Consider the following 24,849-nt stretch of genomic DNA (forward strand, 5'->3'; position numbering starts at 1 on the left):
ATTTACATTTTATTTACAATTTTTATATAAAATTACTATATTTACCTGAATATTTTTAAAATTATAAAAAGCGAATGAAAAAAAAGGCTCAGTTAGATATAATATAAATATTAATAATAATAATAATCTTGTAATGCTAAAAAAAAATATTAAAAAATATACAAAAGGAATATTAAGTATAGGTATATTAAAAAGTTATAGTTTAAATAAAAACGAAATCATATTTTAATATGGTAAAGTTGGATTTCTACACTTTCACAGAAAAGCTTAACAATTAAAGTTTTACAATTTAAATTATATTGCACGTTTGTATCGAGCGAAAATCATATTGTTTCATATTAACATCGAATACAAGTAATTATTTTCTTTAAATATGACATTCGTTAGTTTCGAACATAATATCGATTTTATTCGTTACTCGTATCATTAAAAGGACGGGAGCGATTTTAATAACTCATGATGTACCTACATATATGTATGTATGTATGTGGATACTTATCTCTGAAACCATGCTAATTACATACCAATCCTATCAAATAATTACAATATTTCGTTGCAATCTCCAAATTGTAAATTACACTAGCAATTTAGGGAATTCCAGAATAAAGTCTACTTGTAGTTAGACTAGATCTTTCCAGATGATGGGAATAAAAAAAATTGAAATAATGCTTATTAAGATCCCTTATATCGACGACTGAAGCCGAATCACTATGTTTTAATTCACAAAATACTGCATACATTTATCATGCAGCCATACTATTACAAATATATGTAAATAAATAAATCAACAAATAAAGTAACGTAAAACGAGACGGAACTGGATCATTTTGCATAAAAAGCTTCCATTTAAGGGACGCCAACAAACGCTCGCCAGACTGTAATATTTTCCGTTTATTAGAACATTCAATACGGCCGCCACACAGTGTTGCTGTCTGGTTGGGGATTACCTCGTTGTCCGAGACTATTAACCCTGCCGTCTTCCCCCCGCGCCGCCGCCGCCGCACACGAGTTGCCTCCCCCCAACAACAGGTCCCCCTGCCCGTGGCTGCCGTGCTGACGATGATTATTTGTCGTCGATGATATCTGATCCATCATCGTCTGCAACTCGCTGTGATGATTTTGCGTGGAGTGGATGGAGTTTGAGTGTAACGGGTGGAAGTTGTGCGTTTGGTTGGCGGCGGTATATAGCTGACTGTACAACAGGCTAGCAGGTAATACTGGATATAAGGAGTTATTGCAATTGCTATTATACGATGAATTCTGAGATCCCATTAGTGATGGGAAGTTAGAGCTATTTGAATGGTTGTGGCCAAGGTTTGTTGTGTTAGATGTTAGAAGGTCATCCTGAACTGGCGACTCCGGCTGGGAACTGTTGTCACTCAGCGATCTGGGCCCCGTTGATAAACTGTAATCCGTGTTGTTATTGTATCGAGGAAGGAGGCTCCCGTGGTGCGAAGGGGACGACCCGACGAGTCCAGACAGCTGCTGGTCCAGATCAACACCCGTCGTATCCGGCAGAACTGCACAAACAGATATTTCTAATTTAGCTGCTATCATTTGTTTGAAACAACATGTTTATATTGTTTTAACATGCCTATATTTTTCGTGATGGCGGCACGCATCGGCAATAAATTCATCGTCTAGATCGGACGTGTCCGAGCCGTTGTAAATTATAATGAGAGCCGGTTTAATGTCCGCTGCGTTACCGGAACGGTTCCAAGGAGGATGTCAGTCGTAAACCACGCTGGTGCATTTAATTTCACCATACTGGTTGGATAATTTATAGATTATAATACTCCATACAATGTTGTCCAGCCATCTATTGGTAAATATTTGTTTTATGATGGCAACATATCAATAACAATGTTTGTTATTATTATTTTTACTTAGTTAATTTTTAGGCGATGCATTATTATAAGATTTAAAAAAATATTATAAAAAATAATATCATAGTTATATTATTTCCAACTTAATTAATTTCTGTACGAAATAATACAATATCGTTTCTTGAAATATTATGACTAAAATCTTTAGGAAATACCTATGTTTAAAATGTATCTCAATTGGCATTTTAGTAAAACTGTGGTCTTAAAAACTTACCAGTATTGTTTGTAAAGTCCTGTGTAGGTGTTTGATCAGGAACAGTCCCAGCAAAGCCAAGTGCTGGAGGGTTGAATTGCGAAGCAGCTGGCGCGGCGCAGGACGGCAAGTAAGCAGGGTACGCTCCCGCGCCTCCGTAACCCCAGTGTGAGTTACTCGAACTAAGTCCAAATTGACTCATATCTGTAAAAGATACTCTGTAGTAATAACTGTAGATACCTACGTATATGATATCTATATAAAATTATATATCTACAATTGACTTTGTAGATATATAATTTTATATATCTACAATGTCATAAGCTGACGCTTCATGCTGTATTCCGCAGAAGGGTGGGCCGAGGGAACCTAATGATAAGACACTCTGTTCCCCATTTGCCGTCATTAACTTAACGCCGCACTTTGCCTCGACACTAGAGCGAAGAAATGAAAATATAAATTTCAATAAATTTCCTGTAGTGGGGATCGAACCCACAACCAGTCGCGTTTACAGTCACATACTTGTGCCCCTGCACCACGACTCACCTCCAGGATGTCTACAATGTGACACACACAAATCAAAGATAAAGTCATAATATTAGATAGATTATATACTATCCATCTTTTAAAGAGTCCCATAAAAATTCCTTTACCCATTTCCAACAAGGATCAATGACAAAAAGCTACACTCACAGTACAAAAGCCTAAACAATCTACAAAACACAGATAAAAAATTCATTCCAAACACAGAATAAAGTTGAAAATAATACCAGCACCACTTATAAAGATATCGAGAGCGTACAAAATGAACGCTGCAGCGGAGCCAGCTCCACGTTGCATCCACTTTATTTTTTCCGGAGTATTACAGGCTTTTATTTTTCGGTATCACGGTTCCGTTTTTGGCCGACGATCGGCGGACTCGGTTTTTATAGGATACGCGTTCGCCGCGTCGATTTGCGAATGCTTTTTTTCCCATTTTGAGCCGCTCGAGTTGTTTTGGGACGATCGTGGATTTTAGCGGGCTCGATCCACGCTTGTTCGATTGGGAGTCAGCTTTCATCTGGATTTTTTTTCGGCGGCTGATTGAATCCGCGCTTTAGTGAACGTAGTTTAGCGTATCACCGCACGGCTTGGTGACTCATTCACTTTTGAGCAATCACACGCGTTATGAGGTTTTGGATGCGGTTTGCGTTTAGAAGGGTGGTGGATGCAGTTTGACGTTCTGTTTTAAATGTACTTTTACTTACTTTGACATGTGGTGATGGGTGGCATTCGGAAACCACCGAGCGGGTCTGGTGGGAACGGAAATGGTCTCTGTCCAAACGCGAAGTGGAACTGCTGTTGCTGCCCTAGGAGAGACAACACTAAATCAGTACGATACTAGCTGTTCTTGATATAAAGCATAACAGTAATGTATAATTATTATTAATGTAAAAGTTATATTTTTTCAGCTTCATGCTGTTTCCCGCATAAAGTGGGGTAGGCAGAGCGAATCTTTGTGTAATGAGTGATGTAACTTAATGCCGCGCTTTATATTGTTACCAGAGCGAGGAACTAAAACGATTCCATTCCCCTGAGTGGGAATCGAACCCAGAACCGTCATGTAATACGTCGAGACGTTAAGTACGAGGTTGTGGGTTCGATTTCCACCCGAGGAAATAAAATATCTACTTTATTTTTTGATTTCTTCGCTCTGGTGTTGAGACAACGTTCCGCCTCCTTCAAATAGGTGTGTGGGATAATGAATTGCAATTATTTATTTATAATATATATTATCACAGATATTTGTGTAATAAGCATTCCTTATGCTTGGAGTCCACTTCACCTGAATCTTATGCGACATAAACAACAAGATTTTTAATATTAACTTAGTCATTCTATTCTGCACCATAACAATCAATCTTAATCTTGAAAATATAGGTGTATCTCTCATTTCGGTGCAATATGACGTAACTGCATTTTTTTTTAACAAAAAGTCGAAAATATTATTTTTCAACTTTGATTCCGTCTAATCTTCTGTAACCTCTCGAAAAAATGTAAATATATCATTGTTGCACCAAACCAAGCGATATGTAATTCACGCGTAACGCCAGTGACGTACAAATCATCCACGAGGTCCAACATTCCTGCTTGTGATTCTGAACTTCCGAATTACATTACAAACCAATCGTCAGTCAGTCCTAATCAACAAGTTTGTATTGACAGTGGAGTCCATATATCTATAACATCGTCTAGTTCGAGGGTACTCACAAAGTAGTCATTTCTGTTGTCATTAGTTTGGTTTCATATATTTTTTTAAATAAATACGTATATATTAGTTTTAAGACGAATAAAATGAATTTATATATTTGATTTCCTTTTATTTCCAAACAAAACTCCGAAGAGAAAACAGATTCAAAAAATATTCTACTCCTCCTCCTCCTCCTACTCCTCAATATTCAATATATTACCTAATTATAAAGAATTTATATCCAAAAAGAGCTAGCTAGAGAGATAGCAAATTTGAATACGAGAATATTAAAGATGGATATATAGTGAGAGGCATATCTTTCTAAGGGCATAGATAGGTACAATTGCTTTCAGTCAGCTATATCAGATTTGGCCACTTTTAAATGGCAGTGAAGCTACGTTTTAGGGAAGTCACGATTACGTGTTGAGTTACGGAACTTAACTCCGTACTTTAGTTATCAGAGAGGGTCTCGAGCCCACGCCCGTTACATCGTAATCAGCCACAGTGCTGCTCCATGACGGCCTCATATACGGGGAGTTTTTAAAAAATTGGCATCTTAAAGAAAATTTGTAATTTGGGAACCTATACCGAAAATATATACAATTGATAACATATAGCGATTAGACTTAGCATTTGAAATAATCCCGTTAATAGTACACTACATTAAATTGACAACACACACACACACACACACACACACATTAAAAAACGATTCAACCCCACGCACACATGGCACGTTCCCGCGTAAAAGATTCAATGTATAAATCAACGGCGCAACAATTACACACTTTCATGGCAAGTTGGAATTAGAAACTGTCATTTGCACCGTTCGAGGGGTTGCGTTGTGGGGGGTGGTGGTGGGGATGGTATATGGGGGGGGGAGGTAAAAATAGGGTGCCAGCAAGGGATACTGGACCTGATTAAAGGATTACACAGGGGCGGCGTCCGGTCTAGTTAGATTTATAATGGCAAGTATTTCAACTTGTTAGTCTTGGTTTAGTGGACGTCTGGTGATATGAATGGATGATATGTTGGCGATCAGATTGTCGTAATGTCATAATTAAAATAGATTTTTCCTGTGAGATAAGTAGATTTTGGAATGAACTTGTTTTTATGATTTTGATGTAATATATTGCAATATATGTTAATTTTGTAGATTAAACCCAAAATAATAAAAAAAATACTTTAGGAAATGACTTTATCTTGTTAAATATTCAAGACTAAATTCATGAAATATTTTTACTCTAATATATTTTATTAGATATTATATGCATATACCTTTAACATACGTGTGAACTAAACAATTAACAACAAAAGTAAACACGCGTGCGCGGGTGGTCCTGCGCCGGCGCATCCAAAATAGCCGAGCTTTAAGAAAAACATAGTTTATAGTCCACCCGATTATTAAATGTAGGCGGCTTCTGTGCAGAGAAGCTATAAACCGAGCCCACCCGGTTCGAGTAAAAATAGTTGAAAAGGGGGGAGTATAGTATTCGATAGTTTACATGTTTTGTTCTCCAGACAATGTTATTATCAATTGTAAATACCATAAGCATAAAATATGTATTAAAAATAAATTTTATGTTGAAGGGCTGTAGGTATAGGAAAGATGTAAACATTCAAAAAAATATATTTGTTTTTTGGTAGACTATTTTTCAAGTTTGAGTAAAATATTATTATTTTCAGCTTCACGCTCTATCCCGCATGTAGTAGGATAAACAGAGGGAGCCTAGTGTTAGGACACTCCGATTCTCACTTACGCTTAATTTTTGTGTGGAACAGAATGCCGCGCTTTGCCTCGTTACTAAAGAAATTATATTATTAAATATTTTATTTACTCGAGGTAGGAATCGAACCCACAACCTGTCGCATTAGAATCGCACGATAACGAGCAAATTGTTTAATTGAGTTTCATCCATACCTATACATAAGTAAAGACACAATCCACGCACCATTTAGAAGGAATCTTTCAAGCCATTAATATGCCCACATCTTCATATGGATGTGGAACTCGTCGGAACTTAGAATTAAATAATTTATCGCCGTGGAGGCTGGCATAATAAATCAATATGCAGGGCATGCACACACGGGGTGTACCCCCCGGACTCAAACCCCGACCCCTGGCCCTTTCTTGACTAATTAATTAAACAACCGATTCATTACAGCCTTCCTTTGTACCCTCACATTCGTCTCGTGAAGGGGTATAGACACCAAGATCCTTTACATTTTTCAACATGGATAGTTCGAATAGCATGTTAGATGAATTAGATGATTAGTTTCTAAATTTTTAAAGTATTTTTGGAATTTGTGTTTTGTTTTATATTTTATGGTATTAGCTATGTTTATTTCGTGATAGCTTAATTTTAACATAATATGATTAATAAAACTATTTTATTATATTTAAAATATATATATTTTTTATATATATTAATGTGTAATTTTCAAACTTAAATATTAGTGACTAAATTATTTATTTTTTTTCCAATAAGTTAATATTCTATTTATTATCGTTGTTAGGTATATAATACAGATATTTTCTGAGGGGATTTTCTTATGTTTGTGTAAAAGTTGTTTTTTTAATTATTCAGGGATTTTTTTTTAAGTAAAATTTCTGGGGTGGGCACGGGCTTACGGTTATCATTTGAATATACCTGTAAAAGACAACCCTACCTTTATATTTAAACACAGTCAAATATATTTCTGTTCAATAAATAAATAAATTTCAATTTAGCGGATCTATGGCTTCCGCTTTTAGTAATTATTTAACATCTAACCGTTCCAGAAGGAACGACACGTATTAATTGAGCATTACGTGTGATTCGAGTAGGCCTTGTCCCTTCATTTGTTAGCGTCACCTACCTACGAACTATTTAAATTGCTTCACCCTAGACTAAGCCAGGAAGTTATACAGTATAAATATATAGTAGTTATATAATTAGAAATCGATTTTTTAGCTTTCCAGATAGGCAGAGGCAACCTGGGAACCTAGAGGTAAGACATTCTATTATCATTAAGACATTTCAGTTCCCCATTATAAATAATTGTATTACAGTATGACACTTTGAAGATTTGTATATATGGAAATAATTATTATTTTACTTTATTTAAAATGTCACATTAAGAAAAGTTATTGATTTTGTTTTTTTCATTGATATTTAGTGAGGGTTGAAAATAATTCTAACCCTTGTGGATATTGAATGCTATGCTGCCATTTTTTGATGAATATAACATAATTTGCTTATTAGCTTTACGCTGTTAAAATATTTAAATAAAATGTAATAATTGAAAACAAACTAATACCTTTTTTCTTTAATAGCAGGGTGGGTATACAGAGGAAACATATTTTCAAAACACCCTTTTCCGTTTTGTAAAAGTAATTATAAATATTTTTTACTTTTATTGTAAATTTATATAAAAAACAGACTTGGTATGTACCTTTACAGAATTAATTATAATTTATGTTCATTAGTGAGCTTGTTCCCATGTTTTGCGGTTACCTTTGTTTGCTTAGAAGTTTAGAAAATGTGTTACATTTAATTATAGTTTTAATTATTATGTTGAAAGGGTTTTCTTCAGTAAAATATGTTTGAGATTTTTAAAAGTCATTAATTTCTTATTATAGGCTAATTTTAAAAAGTAGATTTATTTGTATGGATACTACTTAGTTTCTAGTTATACGCAAAAAAATTAAAGACAGTCGTAGTGTAGGGCCACAAAGTGTGACTGTAAACGCGACAGGTATGGGTTCGATTCCCATTCGAAGAAATAAAAAATTTAACATTCTCATTTCTTCGATCTGATGAGGAGTCCAAGTCCATGAGGTTGTCTATCTATCACTCAGTAATGGAAGAAATTACTATGATATCATAATAATTATACAAAAAAACATATGTAAATATATGTATTCGCATGTGTATTTTAATACTAACTGGTCTTTGATCTGGGTTCCCGGGGGCCGTCGACGGTGACTTTGATGGCCTTGTTGTAGGTGGTTACTTGCGGCGGCGTGGTCGATACAGTTATCGTCAACGTGAAGGATTTACCTGTAACAATTTCATATTATTTAAATTATGATATAATACAATGTGTTTTTTTAATTAAATCTTATTTGTATATATTAAATCAATTAAATAAAATAAAATAGACACTAAAAACTATACCATTAAAATTTTAACATTTTTAAAGTGTTATTGCCTTGAGAAAGAAAAATAATGATTTACTACTAAGACATATTGCGACGTGTAAATTTGAATTTCGCTAAATTCGAATTATTATACGTTATAGGCTAGTCGTGCTGTAACTGTAAACGGAGAGTTGTAACACTAGCTTCCCAGGTTCCCTGTGCCTTGCGGAATACAGTGTGAAACTAAAAAATCAAGTTAATTTGAGTCAATTCCATTGTTTTTATGTAATACAACTATGAATTCGATCAAGCCGTAAAATATTTGTACAAACTTTTTACTCGCAATGAGTGGAAGCAATAAATTCAATCTGTGGTCGCCACTCTTTTCGCTAGCGTCCACTTTTTGTAGTTGAATTTTGATGACTTGTTCGAAAAGTTAAAAATTTATTGCAGGTTTGTTTTCAATTTTATACATGTCGAATGGAATTCCAGTTACTGCCCGCCAGCTAACATACAACTACATACACATACATACACGTGTACCCTTACATATATATAAATATAAAATGGTAACATACGAAAGTGGCCTCTCAGTAACAAGTATCTATAGCAAATTAAATTAAAAACAGCAATAACTGAACTATCAAAATACCAAACAAATAAGCACTCGAACCGAAATGACATTTCAAAGTGGAGAGCATAAAAGAGCAACCCATCCAACATATCAGGTCGCGTCACAAACAACAGTCCGACCACTTCATCACGGCGTAACGCCAGCAATAAAAAAAACATTTCCATCTACGGAACAACCACAGTTAATATTAAATGACCGTCCGTCAAAGCTGTATTGTGGGGCGCTTTGGCTCGCTGCGGGATACAACCAATACCGATTTTCTGATTTTTCCACCCGCGGGTGGGGGTGGGTGGTGGGGGTGGTGACATGTAATGGGCCAGAAGCGGCTCGGTCCACGCGAAAAACTGAAAAAAAAGCCTCATTCATACGTGATTTTATGTGTAGGCTACTTTCTGCGGGCACGGTGTGTGCTCGTTAAAAATGGAGGTTGGACATGAACCGGCTTGTTGCGGCCGTAGCAGTTTATTAATGCGGCTCGAGAGGCGCTCACGGCTCACGTCGTTAACACTTATGGGAATACACGTGTTCGTGTTCGACGCCGTGATGTTTGGTGTGTTCGTGATGGATTGTGTGTGTTTGTGTTGCTTAGATTGTGTGTGTGTGTGTGGGTGTGTGTGCTATAGCTGTTATTATGATTACATATAACACAAAAACACATAAATGTTTGTAGCACGAAAATATTTGTTTACCTTATTTTCTTTGATTTGTTAAGAAGAATAAAGACATATATATTCGTTAGTATTGCAAAATTTAGTTTACAAACAATTTATTTATTTTATTATCACTGCAAGAGTAGACAAATCCGCAAGTATATTAATCAGTTGATTTTTTTTAGTTTTACGCTGTTTTCAGCTCGAGTAGCTAGTAATTATTATGAAGTAATCGTTCAACTAAATAATTATTCCGTCAAACTTTTACAAAGAAGTATCAATTAAACACTTCCAACCCATATTAAAAGGACTCACGCAAGAGGTTAGAATTTCACCAATTTTCGTAAACTTGTCTAGGGTTATTTAAAATTATAACGAATATTATACAGAGTGTTTTCGTCATCATCATTTTAAATGAAACCACAGTTTTAATTACTCTATAAGAGCATAATACAATGAAATCGAAAGATAAAAAGTGATTTTTTCAAACAAAATAAATAATAATTTTATTGTTGTAAAATAAAAAACCATTTGTTAAGAATTATGCACACAGACACTAATCTATTGAAGCGACAAAATTGCATCGACGAAACCTTATTCACGAAATCGAGTCGTAGGTTTATATAGAAAACGTATATTTGTATTTTTTTAATAGTCGGTGTTTACGTTTTTGGTATTTATTCGTAGCTGCGTCACACGTAATACAGTATGTTCAAATTCCGTGAAAAAAAATCTTACGTCTATACTGTTGTCGTCTATACTCCGGGAACTCGACGTAAAGCAACGGTTGTCCTCCATTGTTAAAGCACGCATTCTCACTTTCTTCGGACATATTTCTCGACAAGAAGATATTTCCATGCAACTCCATGTGATTAAGGAAAAATTGAGGGTAGCAGGCCACGCGGTAGATCCGCCATGCGATGGACAGACCAAGTGAAGGCTGCCCTCAATGACCCTCTCTACGAGTGCACCAGGCAGACAGTCAACCGCGTAGAATGGCGTCGTACTGTGTGGCGCACCACCAACCTTTAAAAAGGACGACCACGACCGCTCTGTCAAGAGTGAAACGACAAAGAAGAAGAATACTGTTGACAAATCTTGATAATTTTTTGGTATGGATTTCAAATATTTTATCCTATATGCTGCTCTCGTAAAAGGAGCGCAGACGCTTCCAATCTACTTATATAAATTCTAGTATTTTACTAAATGTGTTGAAAATTTATTTAGGGTGTAAATAATAAAGTAAATAATTATTCTACCAAATTTTCCCCATTCAAGTGCCAATCTAAGCCATGCCCTATCCAAGACATGTATGGGACATACACAAAACGATAAAATTGTGTGTCAATCTTCGCAAACTAATAAAAAATTTGTTGAAAATCAAAACATAATTTTCAATTTGTGTTTTTGCGGTGTACTAGAGTTCGGTGTGGAAACGATGGTAAAAATTCAACAATAAGGAAGAATAGAAAATAACTAAATAATTAGTCTATTAAGCTTCCAATCCTAGATATTACAACAAGAACTCACTTAAAATATCAAAATTTCACCCATCTTCGCGATCTTACCTAGAGTTCATAAAATAGCAAACCCAGACATCATATATACGTTCTAGTATCTTCGATCAACTATGTCCAAAATCGAATAATAACGAAGAAAAACAAAATAACTAAATAATTATACTATCACTTTTACAATGAAGTGTCAATTAAACACCTCCAATCCAATCCAAGATATTAAGACCAGTACTCACGCAAAATACCAAAAATTTCACCAATCTTCGCGAACTTGTCTAAGAGTTATTAAAAAATCAAAACAAACAGGTGAAGCGGGACAAGTGACGGCGCCGTGCCAGCCGCGGCTCGCCACGGGGCCGCGGAGCCTAAATAAATAACCTCTACTTAATGTACCGGCGCACGACACGCTTTACGAGCTCACAATTTCCTCGCACACCCCCTTGTGACACGCTAAATGATAGACGTTTTATTTTTACAGATTGATTTATCGTGTTAGCTCGTGTTGCGTACGATTTGGTTTGTTAAAATACGTTGAATGTGGTGTGGAAGTCGCTTTTAGAAGGTACCAATTTAATATACAGCTAAGGAGCAGAAACGTAGTGTTTAGATATTCCGTTCTCCACTTTTTGCATGAATTCGAGATACTGCGTGATGGGTGGCGGAACTAAACGACACGGTTTACATATATAGCGGAGATTTGAAAACTTCATAACCATTTCGTTTATAATCATATCCACCCCATCACGATGCCTAAAATAAAGTTCTTAATATAATTTAACTATACTTCCCACTGTAGGTATGCGGCACATAACAGTGTAGGCAGAGGGAACCTGGGAATCTAGTGTTAAGGCACTCCACGCCTGTTAAGACACTTCCGTTTCCCAGTTTCTATGGAATTCTTGAAGTTTTGCGTGTTGAGTGGCAGAATTATAAGCCGCGCTTTACCTCGTTACCAAAGCGGGGAAATTAAAATATTACACATTCATCAATATACAAGAAAAAATAATGTGAGAATTTGAAGACGATCCTCTTGGATAATATTAATGAGTCAATTGTTGGGTTTATTATTTAAACCCACGATAGTCCCAGGCAAATCGCTTAAATTACAATGCCGGTATAACTGCAAACCATCCGCATACAGATGGTAGGGAGATGAAAAGACTAGATAAATCCATACCTGTATTATAAATTCGAAAGTAACTATGTCTGTCTTTCTGTCTGTCTGTCTTTTACACAATCAGGGCCAAACCGCTAATTTAATTGTGATAAAATACTCAGATAGAGATACTTGAGGGTCTCGGGATGAACATAGGAAACTTTTTTTTCTCATATTTGTAATATTTTCGATATATTCCAATATATTAAAATACTTATTAATTTGACATGCAATTTATTCCGCCATGTTAATAACAACCGTCGCTATGCGACCGTTGCTAAGCAACGATTTGCAAAGTTTGTTGTTATAAAACGTCACCCAAAATGAGCTTGCTTAACGCATCTCTCTATTGATAACTGAAAATAATTTCATAAATATATTTAATAAATATTCGTATAGTTCTAGCGGGCGTAGCCGCGTTCGGGTCCACTAGTTATTAATAAAAACAGACAAGACAGAATAGAAATTAAGAAAGAACAGCGCCTTGAGAAATGCCAGAAGTGATATCTAACCACTTCTAATGATGTTCATTAGATTTTTACACATTGCTGAAGATCTGAAAGACAGAAGCGTATCCAGCTTAGGGCTGTAGAAGAGATGTTGACTGTAAGAAGCGTGTCCAGAAGTATATCAAAATCTTAAATGCGCTGCTAAAATCCAACAGTACCATTACAGTGAGCATGATGTTATCCATAGCACTAACTGCAAGCAGAACTAGGGGTCGCAAAGTGAGATCCCGAGATATCGGGACAAAAACAGGTCTTAAAAAATGTCGGTTATAATTATTGCAATATTCGAGATTTTCGATATTTTCAATTTTTCTAAAATAAAAGTTGAAACACTAATTAAAACATTCCTACAATTTAATTCAAGCTTCTTTAAGATATGTAAATATAAGTATATGTAAATTTGACTTTTTTTGTGTTGGCAATATTTTAATTTTATCGGGTACATGTTTAATTCGAAGAACCGATTGATTCCATATATATGTATGTGTATATTTCTTTAATAATTATAATTCAAGCAATGAAATTTTATGCAAAATTGCCAAATTGTCAAAATTATTATCTAAGCTAAAGAAAACTGAGACAATCTTTAATAACACAGAAATTTTGATATTACGGTATTATAATTGACTTTAGTAAGTCAATTAACAGTTTAATTGTAAAACTAATGGTACATATGGCACAATTAGGAACTAAACTGTACAAGCACGCTTAGCGCGCCACTCGCGACTACGACTACGACTAGCGCACACTTGTCCTCCTTTGGAAATAGTCTTATGGATACACCCTTTTATTTCTGAATAGATAACATAAGAAATATATTATTTATAGAATAAACGCGTGGATGGAGCTAAAAGTGACTATTGTAAAACATTGTTTATTTTCAAGAACTATGAACTATTGCTTACACTTACTAACGAAATTTTGATATAGGTACAATAATACAAATGGCAAACAGAGTGTTTTAACACTAGATTCCCTATACTAACTCTGCTTGCTATACGCGGAAAGAGTAATGCAAATTCAAGTCACCTTTACTTGTCATATAAAGAATATATACCAAAGACATACATTTACTACTCTATCGTTAAAAAAGAGTAAGATATCAACAAAGACAATTCAATTCTTAGCCTGCCACATAAGCTCATACCTTCGTATCCACACAACACCACCCGCCCTCTCCGACGACGCAGACGACATTTCCTAATAGCTGGATGCAATCCACTTTGACACCTGTCAAACACACTCCTCGCCGTGTCAGTCGTGTCAGTCGCGGCGATTAGACGATGTCGGACGTAACGACGTGCTAATGCCCTGGTACACGCTAATTGACTGAATTAATATGCTGATGTCAGTTCAGGTGGTGTCTTCTTAGTAGATTTGATAATTTTGGAACTGTTTTGCTCTTGTGAAACGTAAATATCTATGTATGTAACGATTTGGTTAAACTTAACTTAATTTTTTTTCATATTTAATACAGCGATTGCGAGATATAGCAGGGTAGAGGCAGAGGGAACCTAATGTAATGACAATTCGAGACATTTTCTTTCAAATTCTGCATCCATTACGTACTGAGTAAGGGAACTCAGCGCTTCGCTTTGAGACGAGAGTAAAGAAATTATAATATTAAATATTTCATTGCCTCAAGTTGGAATCGAACCCAAAGGCACGCATCAAGTAAGTTAACTATTAAACGTTATTTTAACGCAACAAATGTTTTAGTTAAAACAATCAATCTGCCCTCCTAACACCGGAGTGGTGGTGGTGGAGTGCGAACCGACGTGACACCACAATGCGTAGTTATGTAACTTGCGGGCCGCTTAGTTAGCGCAACTACCCCGAAACCGAAACCATAAATGAAATGGTAGTTTTCCGCGGCTAACCGTGCGTCGGTCGGCCGGAGCCGGGGCCTGCGGCCGCGTTATGGTTGACAAGGGCCTGTGCCGGCGACCGCGTGCGCGCTTGCGGGTTCCCACCACTTCACCATTCCACCTAGCATTCACCGCTCAAGCACTCTCTCTTCTTTTGAATTTAAAGCCTACGCTTTCTTTCAACTTACTATTACCAATGAATTGGGAAACTTATCGCCTAAAATTAACGGAAAAACTAATATGTTTTCGGAACTTCGGTTGATAATCTCGCAACATTATCTAAGTCCGTAAAACGGGATGCAACGGTAATCAAAGCGAGGCGAGCGTACCACAATATATTCTCATAAAGAATTCTTCAAAGGAAAAATTTTATTCAAATGGCTGTGTGACCGCAAGCGAGGCCCCGCCTCCGCGGAAGACGTTGCTTTTCCGACCTTTTCCATTGGTTCGCGCGAGGAAGGCGGGCCGTCTTCTTCTTCGAGACCAACTTTTCATTTGCACAGCTCTGAAATATTGCCGGATTAAAACACTGTGAAACTTCTCGATGTGGTTTTCGATATGTTTTTTTTTTTCTGTTTCTCGAATCTTCCATTACCTATATTACCATTGATGGCTATACTGTATAAGTGATGGTACTCTCAAGTCGTTAAAGATTTACGGCGTTGTAATAAATTATTTTCGTTCTTTGTATTTTTTGTTTTGGATGTAGTCAGGTGCAATTTAAATACCACGTTGTTTATGTAATCAAAATATTGTTTTACCTTAGGTTTAATACGTGCATGTTAAATAAAAATAATAAACCTGAAAAGTAGTAGTAGAAGTAGAATATTTTTTTTGGATTCAAATTTTTCATGAAAATTAAATAATAATAAAATTCTGTACATTCAATAAAATATTCGTCACTTCTAAATTATTTTTAAATAATCATCTAGGTGACTCTCGAGCTCTAGTTCTTGTTAAAATCAATAATATAAGTAGATACAGCAATTTAGTTTGTAATAACTTGTTAGATAGGTAGGTGCTTTAATTTTATACATTTATTCACTTTGAAAATATTTGCTACTTGAAAGCTGAAATTTTGAGATTTAATAGTCTAATATGTAGATAAGACTATCTGCGTACTTACTAACTTGAATGTAGGTCCCTTTCAGAGGTAGCGTCAAGTAAAGGTACAATTCTGTCTGGGAGGACGATTGAGCCATCGGATTCTGGATGGCCCAATTTTAAACAATCTTTAGGAGGTTTTGGTAAGGGCCCACGTAGAGTCTGGTAATAATAAATATATATATTTTACATTATTCTTAAAAACATATTTAAATACGAATATTTCCATTTTAACATAGGTGAGCGTATATTTTAAGTTATGCATACTGTCTTAACTACATATTAGATCAAAACACCTTAAAATTTCAGCTTTGCAAAAATAACGTATGACTGGCGGTACTAGGATCTTGGCCTAATTAATTTTACAACACTTTTACTTCGCTTTTTCATATTATGTCTGTTTGAGAATTAGATGAAGTAACCAGCAAAACAATAATATTTAAAACAACAATTTCATCCGGATCCCTTATCCCATAATCAAAACCTAAAAAAACTCTCCTGAAACTTCAAGGGTGAAGTGTATTCTTTCCAATAAAAGAAGAATCATCGAAATCGGTTGGCGTGATATTGAGTCTTAAATTTGATTTATATTATTTTCTCATAGATAACGTTGTCAGAAATAGACCAAATTAAAATCGTACCACAAGAGAAGCATGAGCTTTGAAACAAATAAGAACCATCTAAATCGATTCACCCAGCAAAAGTTCAGAGGTAACAAAGTCAAAGTCAAAATATATTTATTCCATAAAAATGTTTAACATTTACTTGGACATGTCAAAAAAATAGAAAGAAATAACCAAAAAAAATGTGCAATTTTGACTTGAAAAAAAGGCCCTTCAAATAGTTGAGCTCGAGAGAAGATACAGGCAAAGAAACTCATGGCCACTCTTTTTAACTGCCAATAATTGTTACAAATTACAATTAACAATTTTAACTTAGAAATAGAGCAACTCATTTCCAAACATCTTTATCGCGAACATAATCTTTAACAGAGTAATATGCTTTTTGTTCAGTGATAAATTAACCACGTCGTTTGGAAGTTTGTTATAAAAGTGTATACTTTGACCTACGAATGAGTGAGACACTTTATGGAGCCTAGAGAAGGGCACAGCAAGCTTATTTTTAATTTTTAAATTACGTTGATGGAAATCACTGTTTTTATTAAATTTATTAATATTATGGACATATACTAAGTTGTCGTAACAAACATGAAAACATACAGTCGAATTGATAATCTCCTCCTTATACAGAAGTCGGTTAAAAAAAAATTCAACAAGCCCACTTTAAAAGAATATATTTCAAATAAGATTGTATTCGTATGTTTTATTCGTATTTATGTTAGATATAGAACTTTCTCATGGTCCAAGGTATTATCCTCGTCAAGCTCTCTTATTTGATACCCATAATAGGTGGATTTATACGGCGGCCATCTTATATTAACAAAAATACTTATTATGTATGCAAAAGTTCAAGTTATTTTTTAAATTTCAGAGCAATCGATTAGGTAGCTGGCAAGATTTGACTCACAGCAATTAGCACTTCAATTAGGATAAAATCTTACAAAAATAAGACACCACAACTTCACTCATCTTTATTTTAGCGCTACTTTTCATCGAGAAAAAAATTACAAAAATCTACGATAATCTAAAGTCTTCTAGAAAAGTGGGAAGCAGTTGTATCTTAATAGAGAACGCAAGGTTCCCAGGTTCTTAACACAAAGTTCCCAGGGTCCTTCTACCTACCCTACCATATGCGCGACATAGCAACATAGTTACAGTCTTATTTCTTCCTCTTTCGTTTCCCCATACGAACTCTCTATATTTATAGTCTTAAAGATATTAACGTGTCAACGCACGTGGCGATCCGCAAAAGGGCTCGCCCCCTATCAGGAGGATACAACGGTCGACGGACGGCTCCTGTAGCCTTCATCTCAGCTGATTTGTAGAGATCAATGACTGAGGGGTTGTTTATTAAATCTGGTGGAATGGGTCAATATTTTTGTATTGTGATTTTTTTTTAATTATGCTTTACGAGTAGGTATATCTTTTTACCTTTTTTCTTAATTTTGTGCATCTTCTGCTTTTAATAATAACACGGTAACTTAGTGTCAAAAACTCTCTCAAAACACTTTTCCCTCAAATTCTAAGACAGTGAGTGCTAAGAGCAAAAGACAGGACTTAAATATTTTTTCTAAGAAAATAGTACCCTGCTAAAGCTATCAAATCAGAAGATTGTACTGTAATAAATTGGACAAGAAACAGGAGGAAAAAAAAATAAATAATTTGCTACTTATACATATAAGCGATGATATTTAATAAATTAATTTGTAAAATTATTTTAAAACTCACTTTAAATAATCATTTCATTTAAATATAGAAATATCACGTGTAAATTCACACTAATTCACAGTAAAAATTATGAACAAAAATATATAAGGCGGCCATCCTAACGCAGGGGTGCAATGTAAGGGTGTGACTGTATCGCGACGGTTGTGGGTTCGATCCCCACTTGGAGAATTGAATAAATATTTCCATTTTAGTTGCTCTGGCATCAAGGCAAAAATCCAGCGTAGAATTCCAACATCTAACACTGTACAGCTGTAACTTACTGCAAAATTGAAAAAATAAGGAACTCTATAGTTTTTACATTATAGAGTTATCTTCTTCTTCTTCCTCCTGGCATTAATCCCGGCTATTGCCAGGGTCTGCCTTCCTACACAACCTACTCCACTTTGCACGGTCTTTTGCATCCTGGGTGGTTAGACCATTGGCTCTCATGTCCTGCATCACGACATCCAACCAGCGCTTCCTTGGGCGTCCGGGAGGTCGCACCCCAGGGACTGGTATAGCAAGGCACTTGCGTCCGACATAGTTCTTAGGCCGGCGCGTAACGTGGCCAAACCATCTCAAGCGACTCTCTTGGAGCTTATCCGCTACGTCACGGACCCCAAGACTACCATATAGATTTACATTATAGAGTTATATTAGGTATATTTATTTAAATTTATATTTCCATTGCTTCGTGGTTCGTTCGTTCGTTCTGTTGACGAGGCAAGGCGCGGCGTAGAGTTCTACCACTCAACATGCATTGCTTCCAGAATTCGGCAGAAAGTGGAGAACGGAATGTCTTAACACTAGGTTTTCTCTGCCTACCCTGCTGTGTGCGGAATACAGCGTGAAGCTGATTGTTTTTTTCTATATTTTTTTCATAAAAAAAAAGAAAATTAACAACACCCCACTATTATAACCTCAAACGTTAACAATATTCCAATTACTAAACCCTCGACGTGACACCTCATACAATCCTACAATCATACATTAAACACACATATTAAGCAAGCTTAACCTATTACTTATTTATCCATTAGTAGATAGATACGACGCACGTCACGTGACAGTCGCTTTGTGCATTATCTAGTTATCCACAAAACCACGTCAGGTCAAATGAGGCAGTGGTGGACTGGTGAGGTGGTGGGAAGAATGTAGATCGAATGATGGGTATTTCAATTTAATTAATGAAGAAATAGAGTCAGAGGTCAGTCGTGGCGAATAGGCAGAGTGTGGCTGTAAAACCGACTGGTTGTGGATTCGATTCCCACTCGATTAGATGAAATATTAATTCAAATTTATATTTCCATTTCTTCGCTTTGGTGTCGAGGTATAGCGGGACGTTGAGTTCTGCCATTCAACACGCAATGCCTCCGGAGTTCGGCAGAAAGTGGGTAACGGAGTGTCTTAGCACTAGGCACTTCCCTCTACCTACCCTTCTGTGTGCGGGATACAGCGTAAAGCTGAGAAATTTTTTTTAAATAATATACCTAATATTTAAAATGTTTTTTTTAACTTCATGGTAGGTAGGAATCTAGTGCTGGAGCACTCCGTTCCCCAATTTCTACAGTGTTCTTGAGTGGCGAAACTCAACGTCGCGCTTTTTGCGTAGGTATGCCAGCGAGGAAATAAAATTATTAAAATTTCCTTCCCCCGAGAATTTCTACAACCGTGATTTTATAGTCTCTTCCTCTTCGCCAGGACAGCACTACCCCATCATTACTTTAGAAACTAGCCAAAAAAACAACTAGAAAAACTAAACTATACCTAGAAATTTAAAGGGAAAGAAACTAGAAAAAACTAAACTATAGAAATTTAAAGGGCTATATTGTAACTATACTATTGTAACTAGTTTTGATTAATAATAATTTATAAATCGTCGAGGCGATTAAAACTTTTTAAGATTTAAATTTGTATGTACGTTTAATATTTCTTTAGAAATTGTGGATTTTAACAGATTTACCAAGTTCAAATGAAAATGGCTACACAAGACAGCTATATTGATATAGATAGGATATAGATACTTTATAAACGCATCTATAAGTAAAAAGTCGTGAATCATTTTAATATACCATCTAAACTTATTTTTGGTTAAAAATATTATAAAATTATAAATTAAGTTTTTCTATTCAATTACGGATCCCAAGTACGAGCAAAGGGTGGAAAGTGTAAAGGTTCGGCAGAAATTTCAACCAAAAGCTAGCATTATTCTAGAATATCATACGGTACTTAGCGCGTGAATTACATATAATTAGGTATCATGTGAAAATTAGAATACTACATATGTAGAGTTTTTTTCTTATAGTTTAAAACGAAATGTCTTAACACTAGGTTTCCTCTGCTTATCTTGTTATTTGTAGGATACAACGGGAAGCTAATTTAGTATAAAACGTAAAATAAAAAAAATTATAATAATCTGTTCCAAAATCACAAAACGCTGAAAATAGCCCACAAAATTAATCGAATATCCAAATTAAATAAAAGAAAAAAATATTATGAACATGATAACCACTATTTATTTAAAACAACATATTTACAAGTTAATGAAATATATGAAGGGTAACAGTCATTTAATTCTTAAAGTTTATTCTTAAAAAGTTTTCCTTCGCCCGTGAAAATCTTAAAGAAAGGGGGCGGCTAGGGCGGTTGTGTCGGCCATCCCGCCCTATTTGACATTCACAAACTTCTTAAGTACCTTGGAAAAAGTTGGCATCTCTTCTCGCCGTCACCAGTTTTACCCTACTTTCTAACTTCCTCAAAACATTCGAATCTTTTATTTGCGTTTGCAATGTTTTGGTACACAATTAAATGCAAATTGTCATTGTGGTTGATTCTATTTGATATGCAAGCTTTAATAATGTAATTTTAGTGATGTTTTTTTTAAGTAATTAGATTTTTTATTATAAGAAAGAGATAAATCGTATAAAAATATTCTTAAATTTATGAATGTGTTTATATAGGCTTACGTTAACTCAGTATTTTGTTTTAATTCTATTTTCACAAATTTTCACAGTTGGGGCTTTCTATTTTTTGTCGTGTGTATACTTATCGTGTAACAATAACTGCACCTTCAGCACTCACCGCGACCACTACGGCCGACAAAACGGAGGTCATTGAATTTGGCGACTTGGTTCTTCATCACCGCTGAGCTGTTCCGTAACTCCGCACAGCAGTTCTCGTCGTTGCCGGCCCGTACTGTTACCAGCGTGCCATCCCCGACGTCACCCAGTGCCACCACCTTGAATGCAACGGGCAATGTCTTGTTCGACCGCCAGTGCGGGGGCAGAACCGTGCACACGAAGTGCGGACTGCCCGTCCGGACCAGTTCTCCAGGATGTTCGGAGAGGAAGTCCCCCAAGGTCCTTTCAGCGAGGATGTCCGACGTCATCTTCGTGTAGGTCTCGTGGAGGAGAGTGGAGCTGGTGTCGGGCGACACAGCACCACTCGATGCGCCCGTCAGGTGCATCCTCGACACTCGCGCGCGCTGCGTGCTGCACATAGAGTCCACCGTGTCCGCACCTACTACATCGCACTTGGCACTCCACACTGGTCACATCCACGGGAACGAGGACCCGTCGCCCGCCGTCATCATGGTGCACTGCTCCCTCCCGGAGGACCCTCGGGGGTGCGACACGTTGCTAGGGAACGAGCGCGTGGTCACCAGATGCGGTGACGTCACGCGGCCTTGCCACACTTTTTTTCCGGTGAATGAAAGGTTCGGCGGCGAGCGGCGGGCGGGACGCGAGGGGCCGATTTTTTCCGGTACGAAGGGGTGTCTCCCCCGCGCGCGGCGAAAAAACTTTTCACTAGTTTCAATGACGGCGGCACTTTTTGCGCCCGGTATTTACGATCGTACGCACGTGCTTTTCGCTTTCGCTTTTCGTCGCGGACCGTATTTCGTGAATCGACACTGAAAACTTTATCGAAATCGATTTAGGCGTAGCGTGCGTAGTGTTGTATCGTACTGTGTGGTATATACGCGGGTGCGTGCGTCTAGGCGCGCGGTCGGGATGCGACTCGACTGGTCTGGGACCGGAGCGGTGTCCGCTCGTCGACTTCGGGCCAAGTTTCGCGGGCGAGTCGGTGCCGGCGGTGGCGAGAGGCGGCGACGACGCGGGCGCGGCGGGCGGCGGCGGCGGGCGGCGGAGCGCACTTTGCGGTCGGGGTGGGTTGGGTTTAAAGCCGCCGAAGGATAAAACATACAAATAAACACGTGTTCGCGCCGGCGCGAGCGAGAGGCGCGCCGGCCGCGGTGGAGCGAGCGGGATGGCGGCCGGGCTTGCGGCATTTAGCAGCCGCTGTGCTGGCCGGCGCTCGTCCGCTGGCCGCAGTAGGTGCCGTCGTCGACGGTGCATGTACTGTTCTTGAAGTAGGTGGTTGTGTGATCAGTGTCGTGGTATATTGAGGAAGTTACTAAAACATGTTTACTATCAAAATAAATGCGGATCTCCAAATTAATATTAAAGTTGACAAAAATCACAAACTCTAATTTGATTAGAATGCTAATCTGTTATTTTTTTTGTTTTCAACATTCTCTTTATTTCTTTATATATCTAAGTAAAACGAAATATTACTTATTATTAACTTAGCTCCATAGAAAAGTTTGGAAAGAAAAAACTCTTCCTTCTTGTTTATACATACATAATATTTACTGGCGGGTAGAGTTCACAATAACATACCTAAGTAAGAGAAATAATAATTTGGCATGCAACATTTTTATCTTATCAATTATTCTTTATAAAGTCCCTATTTATTGACTAAGATATTTATAATTCGATATAATTATGCTTCAGATTTGTATTGGACTGCACTCTATGCTCGAGGGTTGTAGTCCCCTCTAGGTAATCTTTGAACTATGTCCAATTGTTCCAGTTTTTTTTCCGTCGCTTAAACAGAAAAAAATAATTAAATAAGAATTCAATTAGTTTTCCTTGCTTTATTTTCTTTTTATATTATTTTAATGAAAAGTAAAAAAAATGTAGTAACATTAAATTTAAAATTGAGTCAAAAGATTCAACCGCTTGTAATGTTATTTGTATCTTTCTCCTAATTTATTACAGAAACCTATTAATGAAATAAAATCAGAAATACTTATTTATTATCGAGATATTTATTACAAAATAACATCCATTTCTATACATTTTATGAAACTATTAAAATAAATTCAAATTAGCATTACCTAACCATATTACTGGAATCATAAAATTATTTTTCCCCCAACAACTTCCAGAGTAATTGCCACAGTTCATAGGTAATGTGGCCTGACGAGTATAGGAAGGGACCAGCTAGCTCCACTTAATGAAGCCTGTTACGCGTCGGGACGCCGACCATCTTCTATCTGATTAGGGTATAGTCTAGGGTTAGCCTTTTAGATCTTGATACTATTTAAACTTTAATTTAATTAGAAAATCCCTTGAGAATTTTGGAAACAAAGATGTTTTAAAACATTTTCTTATTGAAAGTATATTAATTTAATCCTTTGAAGCATTATTAAGTTCATATATTCTTAGGCTTGCTATTGGTATTTCAAGAAAATGTTAGTAAAATGATGTGCTTACTCACTACTTCATATCACTAAATCACTACCGACCCTCCGCTCGCCGCTTTGCCCGTATCTACTACACCATTCTTCTTTTTCTACTTTGCCCGTATCTTCTTCTTATCAAAATTTCTTTGGTGATCTAAAAATATAACATTTTTATTTATGAACTGATTTAAATACTGAATGTTACGGTAAGTTTTCCAAAATACAAAATTGGAAACTGCATCTAAATCGATCAAAGCATTTCTGAGATTACCGTGTACAAACATAAATACCTGTGGACAAAAAGAAGAAAACAATAAAAATCATTGTTTTAGGTTCTATTCTTCTAAGCCAGCCATTCTTCCATAATCTGCTCTAATTATCATCACGTGACAATTAATATTAAGTTTCGTAATTCACACGAATCTCACGAAGGCACAGATAGTCCATTTCGGACCCCTTCTAGCCTTCTACAGTCGTCTAAACTATGGTGGACGGCTAACCGAAATCCTCCCCTATGCCATTGTATTAGAGCCTATAATTTTCCGTATCTATGTCAAATCTCACCCATTTCATTTCGCGTCATGTAGCTCCTGATAGCCATTAGTGCCGTTCAATGCAGCTGTCACTTTCACAAGCACCCTGACTCAGACTTCAGTAGATACAAGATCTGGAATACTTGGTATTGCTGGTTGATTATATATCATACTGTTGTTATTACTTTGATGATATTTTAGGTTTTTATAATTTTGTTGAATGGTTTGAAGTTAAGGGATTGTTAGATTAATTATAAAACAGCACACTTTTACGCTTCCGCAATATGATAGGGAGTAGGAATAGGGATAGGTGACGAGAGAGTGAGAAAGAGTGACTTGGAAACGAATCTACAACCATCTCAATTACAATCGCCTTAACACTAAACCACTACGGTTTCCACACATATTTCATATAACCCATCATACACGAATAAAATGGTATCATCGACAAAAAGGACGCCAGTTTAAAGCAAAGACCACCTCAAAGCTACTAAAGTATAATAAAGGTATGCAGATCAGTCGGTCCGCTTCGCAAATATTGGAGCGCCCTTACAACACAAAATCAAGCTGTCCAAACCTTTTATTTAAGTCC

The 24,849-nt window shown here is 36.4% G+C and overlaps 1 protein-coding gene across 2 annotated transcripts; it reads right to left on the bottom strand.

Annotated features, from left to right (window-relative positions):
• Positions 1 to 238: 238 nt before the first annotated feature.
• Positions 239 to 22,269, bottom strand: RunxA (RUNX family transcription factor Runt related A). 2 transcript variants are annotated; one of them, XM_085185994.1, is made up of 5 exons: positions 21,279 to 22,269; positions 8,239 to 8,352; positions 3,327 to 3,428; positions 2,101 to 2,283; positions 239 to 1,520 (listed from the first exon to the last, which is right to left on the bottom strand). In XM_085185994.1, exons 1-5 carry the CDS (start codon positions 21,694 to 21,696, stop codon positions 904 to 906), a joined length of 1,434 nt encoding a protein of 477 aa, XP_085042120.1. In that variant the 5' UTR covers positions 21,697 to 22,269; the 3' UTR covers positions 239 to 903. The 2 variants fall into 2 exon arrangements, with proteins under 2 accessions (XP_085042120.1, XP_085042119.1); XM_085185993.1 differs by having other exon boundaries at positions 3,327 to 3,443.
• Positions 22,270 to 24,849: the final 2,580 nt, after the last annotated feature.

This window comes from Heliconius melpomene, chromosome 5 (genome assembly GCF_056956725.1).
Source record: "Heliconius melpomene rosina isolate 202511_hmr_F chromosome 5, ASM5695672v1, whole genome shotgun sequence".
In the NCBI taxonomy this organism is placed as follows: Eukaryota; Metazoa; Arthropoda; class Insecta; order Lepidoptera; family Nymphalidae; genus Heliconius; species Heliconius melpomene.